Here is a 12904-nt window from a genome sequence, read left to right on the forward strand (position 1 = left end):
ATTATTTTTATAAATATAATTTTAATATTATGTTTTGCTTCCACTCACGTCGTGAGTGTGACAATGTCTAATTATATATAATGTGTCTAATGTCATGACTCACAAGTCAATTCGACAAAATAATGAATATTATTAAGATGGTGTTCTGATCTTTTACTATTTTTATACAAAATTTTTAAATAAAATATCTAAGGATTAAACCTAAATTTAGCATTATACCAAAATAAAATTAAAAAAATGATTTTTTTGTCAAATTCTATAAATAGTCATTATACTTTTATTTTTTTAATAAGAGAGAATTGAATCAAACATTGTTTGGATGACACTTCCAAGCTTTGCAGCAAATAATAGCAAATTAGGCTTCCCATTCCATATTACGTAACTCTAAGCTTGAGAGAAAAGACATCCCCTTGCCACACCTTTCAACATGTGTTACCGAGATGTCCCTTACTGCAATACATTTTCTAAATTATACAAATAAAAGAAAGGATGAACACCCTTTTTTCGATGTTAAATAAGTTCCTTAAAATTGATCAACTATCTGTTCTGAAACAATCGAAAATGCCCTGGAAACAGAGTACATGAAATTACAAAGAAGAAACTACTTTATACTGGGTATTACTAGAACAATGGAAACAAACCATATGGGAGTGTTATTCCTTGTTCAGCAAGCATTACAACTCTTCCTACATGTACCATAGTAATCAGGAGAACCAACCATAAAAACAGGGTTCCTCTGGCATTCCCCAACAGCAGCCCATTCAGGACAACTGGGATCTTCATCTGAACATTCATTTCTGCTGGAGTCAAACGATATCGTTTCTCCCGTCACAGCCCTTAGGTAGAAGAATTTCGTAGCGCACCACATTTCTCCTTCAAGAACAGGGCATCTTGCGTGCGAGCTACTACTGTCAGGAGATCCATTGAGGTGAGTCGTGAAGAACAAAACCGCATTTCCCTTTACAGGTTTTTGGATATTGCTGGTCTTTGTACAATCTGACCATGACTCACTCTTTGACTGCAGCAGTAGGGATCCATTTATTGAGTAGGGGTAAATTTTTTATCTCCAAATGGTTAATGAAGGTTTGAGGTAGATTCATTCTCACCTCTGAGTCAGGGAAAAGAATCTCACCACCTTTGGTAACGTTTGAAAGGTACAAAATCACAGTTGCCATCAAAGGCTCACTTAAAGCCCATGTGGATTTATTGCCAAAATAATCCAAGTTTTGTTCAGTCTCCTCAAGTCCATAGTGTTGAACATATAGAGGTTTACTATTCTCTAAAGCATAATGAACATCAAGTTATAGTGAAATGAAAATGTCTCTCATGAGAAAAGACAGTGATAGTAGGAAGATGAAAAAGATGGTTAACAATACCTTTAGGAAGGAAAGTCCAAGCTGAAATTCTTTCCTCAATCATTGCAAGAACTTTATCCTAGAAGGCACAAACATATTTCAAAGTTATAGAATCATTCATGAATCATGCTGCCGGATGTTAATGCACATTATTGATTATTTCTCTTTTAGTGACATTCATCAAGTGTATAGAGGCTTCAAGAAACAGAAGGTTTCCACTATTATAAAGCTAGTTTATAAAAGATTTTTAAAGTTCACTGATATTTATAATTTAAACACAACAGCAATGGGGCAATATGCATGGGAAAGGAATACAAGGAAGAAAGTTATCAATCTGCCCGCCATTACATATGCAAATCAAGATGAAAATGGATTTATTAGTGTTATGTTAAAGGGATTTAATAATGTTAAGTTATCCCGTATATCAGTTATTGGTACTACTGTATGTTTTAACATAAATACATAGGAGACTACCACATTGGTAGACTCTAAGTTTTTTCCCTCAATAATATGGTTATATTACTCAGACTTGGGAATGAATATAATATACGAGTACGTATCTAACATGGCTATCTTCAAATTTTTCTTAAGTTCTTTTCCATGTATTTGGAGGTTGGAGGATCAACCCACATACTCGTGTCCAAATGCTTGTTGAACACATGTTGGACACAAGTATTTCAAGAAAAATAAAGAGTCTAAGCGACATAGTAATATTGTATCAGAGCCACACATTCTTGATAAAAAAATTCTGATTTTCAAACCAACCCCTTGGTATTGATAAAACAAACTGAAGATTGGGTACAAGTACAAGCTCAGATATTATCTTTTTCTTAAATTCAATGTAACCCAAATATTTGCAAATTGCAGCCACCTTTGATAGACAAAAAGATGTATGGTAATATTTTAAGTTGCTTTATACTAGTCATCTAACCCATATTTACATCTCTCCCCAGAGTTTCTTGGGTTGAAAGAATCATAGATCAATGACAGAATATCTTGCTCACTTGAAGATATGAGGAGCTAAATACTCTCGAACTTTATTTTTGCTGGTCTTTGGGAAATGCATAAACAACAATAGCAAATGCTTGTTCAATATTTTGTCTACTTTACTTCTAATGTTTGAGTCACCAAAATAAAATATTCTAGGAAAGCTGATCTTTCCACTCTTTGCCCAAGCTCATTTTCGGGTTTTTCAATGTTCCTTATCCAAGGAAGGGCTTACTAGTGATACCAAATCTGGTGCTGAAAAATCTGCTTTTATTTCAAGTAGTTTAGGTATTGAACAGCTTGCAACAGCTACATAGCCTAACCATGAAGGTATAGGGGGTACATTTAATGGCGGTAGCTCTGCTGGTCATCGAGGAGCTCAGGGTGGCCAAAGGGATCATAATGAAGGTACAGGTACCCGTAAATGCACACATTCATTCTTACAAGGTGAGGAGTAGACAAATTTGTCTTTTAGCAACAAAAATAGAAGGTAACTTTTTATTGATTGTCTATGTGGATGATATTGTTATTAGCGGTGACGATAGTGAAGGGATACAAGCATTGGAAACATATATACGATCTAAATTTTAGGCGACTGATTTAGGGGATCTGTTATATTTCTTAGGTGTAGATGTTGCAAGATCTTTTGAAAGGATTTCACTATCCCAAAGGATGTACTTGACTTCTGAAACTTGATTGTTAGGATAGCAGACCTATTGATGTTCCTATGGGAACTAAAATAATTGGTAGAGGTTTTATGTCGAGTTTTCTTTCTTTCTGGTAGCAATATATTATGTAGTATATATGGCAACAGAACGGTAGTAGTAAAGGAGGATATCAGTTGTAACATTCGCAACACACAAAAAGTCAGACTGAGGACAGATTTCCTGGCAAAAGCCAAAGCAAGGAAGAGATCCTAAGATTGGCTCGAGAACGGCTTAAAATTATCAAAGAGATATTTACTAGCAAACCACTTTAAATTTGCCCAAGTGTCAACTTCAGAAGCAAGAAAACAAAAATAGAGTATGAAATCAAGTTCTTGAGTGTATCAAACAGTTGCATCAATAGGTTGTGAGTAAGCAAAGCAACAGAGCATGCAGAAATTGTTGGCTTGGAAGACAACAGAACTCACATTTGTATTCAGCAAAGTTTCTGAACTTGCAAGCTGCCTGCGTGTCTCAAGAATAGCTCGATCATCATTGATCCCCAAAATTCCTTCTTTTGCTCCATGGCCCTAAGTCCATAACAATTTAATAACTACTTTAAACCAGTTTAGGCTTATTGAATTGAAGTAGTCAAATCAGTGGGGCAGAACTATACCAAAGAAATAAGGAGGTCGCACTCCTCGTCCATTAGAAAGCCACTATATTGAAAGACCCTATTGCAAGCAAAATAATGCCAGATTTTTAGAAGATAAATGCGCCAATGAAAGTACAAAGATCAACATATTTGCAAAAGCTAAAGGAGCAACTGAGAATTTCATAAAAGCTCATACAAAACTATAATGCAATACCATTCAAGAAACTGCCTATTTGACTCGCAAAAAGATAATCTGTGAAAAAAACACAGCAATAAGGCAAACAATAAGTCCATCACTACCTGACCTTGGCCGCCATGAAAGTTGCATCACTCGTGAAGGGTCAATTACATTGGATTGAACCAAATGTCTCAAATGAATATCCTCCTTGTCCTTCAACTCCTTCCGGCTACTCGTGCAAAACAACACCAGATGGAAAAAAGGTTATAAAAAGGACCTCCATTGGGTGAAGAAACTGAACATTTTCTTAGAAACATAACTAAAGAACATGAAGAATAATTCATCATCCAAAGAAAGCAGAATCCATGGAAGGAACCAGAAATTCTTTATATTAGATATAAATAAAATGCTCAATGAAATCTCATCCACGCAAATTTGACTTTTTCCTAAGGATAATCAATCAACGAAAGGTACTAACAACTAAAATAGTGATATCCACAAAAAAAAAAATTTAATTAATTAAAATTAATCCGGGTTAAATGTCCACCATGTATAATTGTTATGCATGAAAATACGAGATTTTAACAAAAACCCAGATGACGAATAAAGGGTAATTCATTAATCCTGTGTACGAAATGGATTGATTGCCTGATTCATTCAAAATCAAGACAAGCAACTTTAATATGGATAATTTCCACTGCCCATTTCCAAAATAAATGAATAAAAAAAAGTGAGATCGGGTTTTTCCTTTACCTTTCGGCTGAGAAATTGGAGAACGAACAGGTAAAAAGCAGAACAAAAATTGAAACAAGAGAAGCCATGAAAGGACGCTGTAGCGATAGTTAGAGTTCAACGGGTAATTGAAAGCTCAATTGAAGTCCAAATGGATTTCCCAGGAAAAAAAACAGAAAGCTAAACCTCCCATGCGATTTTGGAGCTCTGTTTTAGCTTCGGATTTACACGTTGATGTGAAAAGGTACTACGAGGCGAAGACAGGACAAGAAAGATTTTAGTATTTATTTATGTATCCTATGTGGTAAATTCACTCTTTATTATTATAATCTTTTGGTTAAACTGCTAAAATAGTCACTTTTTTACCTCATGTTACATTTTAGTCACTTATGTTTGAAATGTTACGTTTTAGCCACTTACATTATCACGTTATAACATTTTAGTCACTAAGTCGTTAATTGTCATTAATATTGTAATGATAAGCTAATGTGACATGTTAAATCATCATTTTAAACAAAAATTTTAGGTTAATTTATACAATCGATCTCCATATTTTTTTTGTTTTAATCAATTTAATTTATTTCTTTTATGTTCTTTTAACTTTCCATTTTTTTCTTTATTTTTCATTCTCTTCTGTTTCTCTCTCTGTTTTCCTCCCTTCTCCATTTCTTTTAACATAGTTTGTCTATGTTTGTCCTTTGTTAAAACTAGTCCCCATACTTTTATGTTTCTGAACAATTTAATTTTTTTCAAGTGAGGTAAGCTTGTGGACTAGTTTTAACAAATGGAAAACATAGAAAAATTAGGTTAAAAGAAATGGAGAAGGGAGGAAAACAAAGGGAGAAGCAGAAGAGAACGAAAAATAAAGTTAAAAGAACATAAAAGAAAAAAATAAATTGCTTAAAATGAAAAAAATATAAGGACCAATTGTAGAATTTAACCTAAATTTTTTGTTTGAAATGATGATTTAATGTGTCACGTCAGCTCACCGTTACACCGTTAACTGTAATTAATGGCTCAATGATTAAAATGTTACAACACGAAAACGTAAGTGACTAAAACTTAACATATCAAACATAAGTGGCTAAAATATAATCTAAGACAAATAAAATTGACTATTTTAATAGTTTATCCTCATCTTTTATAATTAAGAGTAATATATGAATTTATAAATAAATTCTTTTATCACGTCATATATATTTATACTATTATTTAAACAATAACTAAATTGGTGTCATAGCTTAAACAGTAACAACTAAATTAAAAAACATTAATATACCATTTCTATTAAATTATTACTATTTTTATTTTGGATAAAATAAAAATGGTCATTAAAATTTTGCATGCATTTAGTTTTGGTCACCAAACTCTTAATTTTTTTTCTTTTGGTTACTAAACTATTTAAAATCAATTTTTTATCACGTTAACAACCGTTTAAAATTTGATGGAAATATTCTATCCCTTTTGTAATGGCCTAAATTCAAGGTTATCGGAACAGTGGTTTCGTAACCGCAAATCCAATTTAAAGAGAAATTTATTTTAATATTTTTGCATGAATATTGATATGATAGGAAAATCATATGAAAATATTGATAGAAAAATTTTACTGATGTAGTGGTTAGTTAAAAAAAGAAATTATTGAATAAATTGAGTAAAAACAAGGTATCGAGACCTCGACCTCGTAAAACCGAGACTGAAATATTTTTATAAATATTTATGAAATATTAGTAATATGGTATTAAAATTTTGTTAGAAATTTTTTACATTTGGGTAGTTAATTAAGTGAAAAGGACTAAATTGAAAAGGTTGAAAAAATTACTAGAAGGATTAAATAGCTCAATTGTTAAATGAGGAGGGACATAAATTGAAAATAATCCCAAAATAAGATACTTTGGGCGGCATAAGCTGAGAAAAATCAAGAGAATTGGCTAAATAAGGGCAAAATGAGAAAATAACAAAATTTACTAAAATAAAAATGAGACCAAATTGAAATATCTAGAATTCTCTTCATATTTCTTCATTATTATCAGCCAAAAATGTCCTAAGGGTTTATTCAAGCTGGTATTTCATAATTTTTGCACCAAGTGAGTTAATCCTTGCCTTTTTCTTATAATTTTTGTGTTTTTAAGACTTTTACAAGTAGGTCCTACTATTAAATTCATTAGTTTTTGATTTCATGGATGAAATTGAAAGGCATCATGGTTGAGTGCTGTAATTTTATGATTAAATATCATGAAATCGAAGCTTTAATTTTTTTATGAGATGATTTTATTAGGTAATTTCAATAGAAATTGATTTTTAGGACCTAATTGTGAAAATGTTTGGAATTAAAGTCTAGTGCTCAAATTCTAATTCCCAAAGGTTATAAAGTAGCTTAAAGTGATAGAATTAAGTGTTAATTGAGAAAAAATAATCTCAATTGAGAGGCTAATTGAGTAGGGATGAAATTATCATTTATTAAAAGCTTAGGGGGAAAATGGTAATAAACATCTTGCACTAAACAGTTTTGGACAACAGCAGTATTCTAACTTTGAAAAATCACCATAAATTGTGAAAATCGAATTAGAAGATGAACAAAATATGAAATTAAAGCTTATTGAGTCTAGTTTCTCATAGAAGAAACAATGTAAGTAATGGAATTATGAATCATGAGATATAATAATTTTTGTGAGATAAGGTCAGAATGAATTCGGGTTCTCCTGTTCTGAATTTAGAAAATTATCAAAAATTGGAGAAAAATAATTAGGGGTTAAAATTTACATGCTTGAATTATTAATGAGCCTATTTTCAATAGAAATAAATGGAAACATCATCCAAATTTTGTACTAAGAGATAATTAATTTTTAGCAAAGAAATCTAGAAGTTGTTAGAGAGTAGAACAAGGGTAAGTTTGAAGATTTTACTTTACTTATTGGCTGAACCAAAAATTCTGAAAATTTTATGGTAGAAAAGTATTTGAGTCTAGTTTCAGAAACATCAAGCAGTTTTTAATTTGGAATTCTGTAGCTTGAGATATAAATAATTTAGTGACTACGACTCAAGTAGATAGCTTTGAATGAACAATAAATAATAGTGGAATTATAGAGAATGTTACATATGAACATGAAATGTATTAAATTGATGATTAAATTTATTTATTTAGATCCAGAAAATTCAAATACGAAGCTAGATCGAGGAAAGAAAAAATTTCGGGATTAGTAAATTTTTGTATACGAACAAGTATCGAGGTAAGTTCGTGTAACTTGAATTATATTCTTAAATGCTTGAAATGTATGTTATTGATGTGAATATGATTTGAATGTTCATTGTATGAAAATTTGTAACGCCCCAATTTTCGGGAATTCTGTGAATGTTGACAAAATTTCATGCTTTGATTTTGTCATTTGTGAGTGAAATTATGAAATAGGACCTATGTGAAAATATTTGAAAATGCTATAGGCTAAATTGAAGTGACCAAATAAATAGGAGTGCAAAATAGGAGGATTTGCATGATAAACCTCCCATTTTACATGAAGTGGCCAGCCATCATGTTGTTGTAGACAAAATGTACACTTGATATCCATAATTTATGGTACAAATTGATACAAATTGATAATGAGTTAGGTAAATGTTTCATGACAATGGATTAGGTAAATATTCCATGATAATGGGTTAGGTAAATGTTTCATGATAATGGGTTAGGTAAATGTTTCATGATAATGGGTTAGGTAAATGTTTCATGATAAGAATTTCATGTCTTTTGTATTAAAGAATTAAATGGATGAAATATGAAGTTTTATTAAAAGAAAAAGGGGTGAAAAGAACAAAGTTTTGTCCATCTTTGTTCATCATAGCTGAAAGTTAGAGAAGAGAAAGGAGAGGAGAAAGCTCTTGAGTATTCGGTCATTAGGAGGAGGAAAATTGAAGGTAAGTTCTTGGTACCTTGCTTCTATTTTGAGGTTCATGAGTTCTTCTTGATTCTACTTTAACTCTTGAAGTATATTTTGATTTTTAGTTGTGTTGTGACCATTTAGTCATGAATTAAAATGAAGGAAATGGTTGTTGTTTCATGTTCTTTTGATGAAAAATGGAAGATAGGTGAAGTTGAGCCAAACAAATGAGCATGCATGTGCCTTAGATGTTAAAGGGAAAAATCAGCTAACATGTTGTGCTTTAAAATGATGAAATGGAGATTATACTTAAGTAAAATCATAGATATGTGATGATTGATTGGTGATATACATGTTTAAATAACAAGCATGCAAGTTAGGTGTGAAAGAGTGATTTGGTAATAAATCTGCTTGGGACAGCAGCAGTAACGTGACTTTGGAAAATCACCATAAATTGTGGGAGATGAGTTAGAAGCTACATAAATTATGTAATTAAAGATTAATGAGTCTAGTTTCAAATGGAATAAACGAGAACATATTTTAAATTCTGTACAATGAGAAATTTGATTCGTAATGAAGAGTGGTCAGATTAGTCAAACAGTGAAACATGGGAAACTTTAAGAAAAATCTGGTATTGATTGGCCATACCAAAAATTCTGAAAACTTTATGGATAAAAGATATATGAGTCTATTTTCAGGGAAAATTAACGGCACTTGATTTGGAGTTTCGTAGCTCCAGTTATAAATAATTTAGTGACTGTTGCTCAGGAAGACAGCTTGCAGTGAAATTATGATTATGTGGTAAACATTGACAAAAATTTGTTAATGAGTTGCTTATTGATTTCTTATAAGCTTACTATGATCTGTAGGTGTGGTTGACTGAATATTGTAAGGGGTTAATCGTAGTTCGTATTTGAATAGTTAGATTAACGTGTTAGTAATCCAATTGTAGGCGTTCGTGTGTGGATCTCACAAGATATCGTCGCAAAAGTGTGTAACTAACACCCTCTTTCTTAGTCTAGATCGGTAAAAGCCGAAAAGCCGAAATGCCAAAAATCGGTATTTTGTAGATTTGCGAGTGTGCGAATGCTCGTGAGGTAAATCGATTAATGTTTTTGGTAAGCTGCAATGTTTGGACAGCAAAGTGCATGATTTTTGTGCCCTCGATATTTTTTGGGCTTAATGGGCCAAAATTGGAATGATGGGCCAACGGGCCCAATTCGGTAAGAACCCTCGATGCGTGATTCATTAGTACGTGAAAGGTAGGAATATGCATGAAAACCCTAAAATAGATAAATTACTGAAATACCTTTAAAAGTGGAAAATTTACGCTTTACCCTAGTAGATAAATTACCAAATACCCCTAGGTTAAATTAACCTAAATGCATGTTTGATCGTTGTTATTTACTGCATGCCATGTTGTTATTATCTGATGCATGGACCGGGATATTGACGGAGGAAGTACTGAAAGTGGCTTGTCCACGATCTTGGAGGCTTTGCCTCAATTTATCGATAATCGAAGCAAGAATGTCAAGAATCGTGGAGTGTTGGGTTGGGTGGATTGAGCTATCCCCACATGGAGTGTATGGCTGGTACGGTGGAGTGTAGTGGTTGGTGGGTTGAGTAGTCTCCCAAATGGGTTTGCATATGTTATTGATGTTGCATGTATTTTGAAATGGGCCTATGGGCCATACCGTTATCTGAATAAGGGACTAAGGCCCAGCTTTATTGTAATCAAAAGGGCTCGCCCAAGACCATCTATTACCCAAATGGGCTTGCATATGTTATTGATGTTATGTATTTTGAAATGGGCCTATGGGCCATACATTATCTGAATAAGGGCTAAGGCCCGCTTTATTGTAATCAAAAGGGCTCGCCCAAGACCATCATCACACTGAATGGGCTTAGGCCCAATGGGCTTGAGTGACTTGGACTTTGAATGGGTTTTCCTTACACATCGAGTTTCCCAAACTCACCCTTTTATTTTCATCCACTCAGAAATCCCCAACCATAGTGGGCTTGGAGCTATAAGGGAATTGGAGTGGCCACCCGCTCAAAGTTTGATTTTCTTCCGTGAACTGGACATCCTTTTATTTATATTTGAAGTTTTTGGGCTTTTAAATGTAATAAGGCCGCTTAATTATTTTTATGATTTTAATATGTATTACTAAGATAGGTAATACTTATATTTAACTGTTGAAACTGGATAGCTTTAGGGCGCGTTTTCAAAAACAACAGTTGATTTCAAAATAACACGACAACAAGCAAAGCTTCCGCAATGAAAGTATTTTTCCAAAATTAATCACTTTTCCTAAAAATGACTTAATCAAATCGGTTTTCTAGAAATATCCATGACGTTAAGGTGTGGCAATGGCGGTATGCATGTCTAGGATTGGATCCGAAGGGAGCTTGGTACTTAAGCAGTCCGATGGACTCACCACCTCTTTTCCGGTTTCCTACCTGGTGCATAGCTTCCATTCACTTTAACCCTTAATGAATTAATCTTTTGAACATCAAGTACGATTTTCTGGACTTAGAAAGGAAATTTTTTTTTTTACGTTTTTTATGTGGCATGCCGGATCCGGCCATAACTTCTGGGCCGGGTTTGGGGTGCTACAAAATTGATGAAACATTGATATATTTAATAAAAAAGGGAAAAAAATCCCGGTTGAATGAAAGGAAAATTTGATAAATCTCTGAAAAGAAATTAACGGTAAAAAGGATCTAACCCGGACGGGTGATCCAATCCTGATATAGCCCTCCCGAAGAATATGTGTAAAATGGATTTAGCCTGGACAGGTAATCCGAATTAGAGTATGAATTTAGCCTGGACTGGTAATTTAGATCCAAGCTCATTAGAGTAATTGTCATTGCAAGGGATTTAGTCTGGACTGGTAACCCCGCTGTAAGAATGAGGTTTACAGGAGTGTGCTCTCTAAAATGGAAATGTGTGCACATGAATATGAATTGACGAAACCGGAATTATACACTAAAAGTGTACCTCTGAAAATCCATCAAAATTCTGAGAAATTCAATGGAATAAATATGAAAAAATAACAAGGGAATGGAAGTCATGGTATTGATGAGCTCATCAATCATGGTATATATTATTGATACATAGAAATTATTTGACTAACTTGAATGTTGAGTTTGTGCATGTTAGGGTAATAATGCATTGAATGGATGTATGAATATTTATTGCATTGTATTGAAAATATTAGGTAAGTATAATTCTTGTTACATGAGCTTACTAAGTACAAAGTGCTTACCCTATTTCCTTTTCCCCTATTTTGTGGTGTTAAGAGCTCCGAGGTCGGATTCGGTCGGAGACACATCACACTATCAACCTCAAGATTTCGGTATATAAAGAAACTTTATTTTGGAAATCAATGGCATGTATAAGTAATATAGTAAATGTTAATGTGAAATGAATGGAAGGTTAGCCATTGATATGGCTAACAAATCTTGGTTTTGGCATGTGATGAGGTTATCTTATGGATATGCTTGAATCTATCTTGAAAATATGTTGAAATGGATTGGTTGATTTGGATTGGTCTAGATTTAAAATTGCAGGGAAAGTTAGATATTTATAAAGGGGTTATATTGAGTTCATGAAAAAAAAACTTTGGGATTTTACGAAAAATTTCTTATGGTTTCGATTTAATCCCAGTTTGGTCCCGATATATGTTTTAGGCTTCGGAGGCCCATCTAAGGGATGTCATGACATGTTTCGATAAACGGATAGTATTTAGCTCGTAATAACAGAAAATTAATTTGATAAATCCGGTAATACCTCGTACCCTATTTCGACGATAAATACGGGTAGGGAGTATTACACCTTTAACACAACTTCATCATATGTAGTGCTTGCTTATGGATGATTATTAACCTAGACTAGACAAGAGTGATGATACTAACCGATCATATCAAATTTGTTTTTTGGGTAGGATAAATTGTATCTTTTTATCTTTAATTTTTGCAGGAGCCTACAACTAAATTGACTGAGAGATTTAATCGTAAGCAACTGTATGTGTCATGATTCGTCCGTGAGCAATCGTAGAATTAAATTGCTCAAAATTTAACCTAAAAGAAAGGAAGGTTAAAATAATATAAAATGAAAAAAAAATTACTTAAAATGAAAAAAAATATAGGGATTAATTGTAGAATTTAACCTTTTTTTTAAATGATGATTTAACGTACTACGTCAGCTTACCATTACACCATTGACGACAATTAGCGGCTCAATGACTAAAATATTACAACACGATAACGTAAGTGACTAAAACATAGCATTTCAAATATAAGTAACTAAAATGTAACTTGAGACAAACAAAAGTGACTATTTTGATAGTTTACCCTAAATTTTATAAGTACCGGTAAATATGAGTACCAAATATAATTATATTTTTTGATAAAAGTATATATTGATTTTTATATTTTTACAATTTTAATTTTAATAATATAATATTTAATATTATTTTAGA

The 12904-nt window shown here is 32.6% G+C and overlaps 1 protein-coding gene across 2 annotated transcripts; it reads right to left on the bottom strand.

Moving 5' to 3' along the window:
- Positions 1-345: 345 nt before the first annotated feature.
- On the bottom strand, positions 346-4841 carry LOC108477099 (probable prolyl 4-hydroxylase 12). 2 transcript variants are annotated; one of them, XM_017779552.2, is made up of 7 exons: positions 4573-4841; positions 3947-4048; positions 3663-3720; positions 3475-3576; positions 1377-1434; positions 1107-1279; positions 346-1018 (listed from the first exon to the last, which is right to left on the bottom strand). In XM_017779552.2, the coding sequence occupies exons 1-7, from the start codon at positions 4638-4640 to the stop codon at positions 665-667; spliced, it is 915 nt and encodes a 304-aa protein (XP_017635041.1). In that variant the 5' UTR covers positions 4641-4841; the 3' UTR covers positions 346-664. The 2 variants fall into 2 exon arrangements, with proteins under 2 accessions (XP_017635041.1, XP_017635042.1); XM_017779553.2 differs by having other exon boundaries at positions 3942-4048.
- Between the last annotated feature and the right edge of the window lie 8063 nt (positions 4842-12904).

This window comes from Gossypium arboreum, chromosome 9, assembly GCF_025698485.1.
Source record: "Gossypium arboreum isolate Shixiya-1 chromosome 9, ASM2569848v2, whole genome shotgun sequence".
Lineage (NCBI taxonomy): Eukaryota > Viridiplantae > Streptophyta > Magnoliopsida > Malvales > Malvaceae > Gossypium > Gossypium arboreum.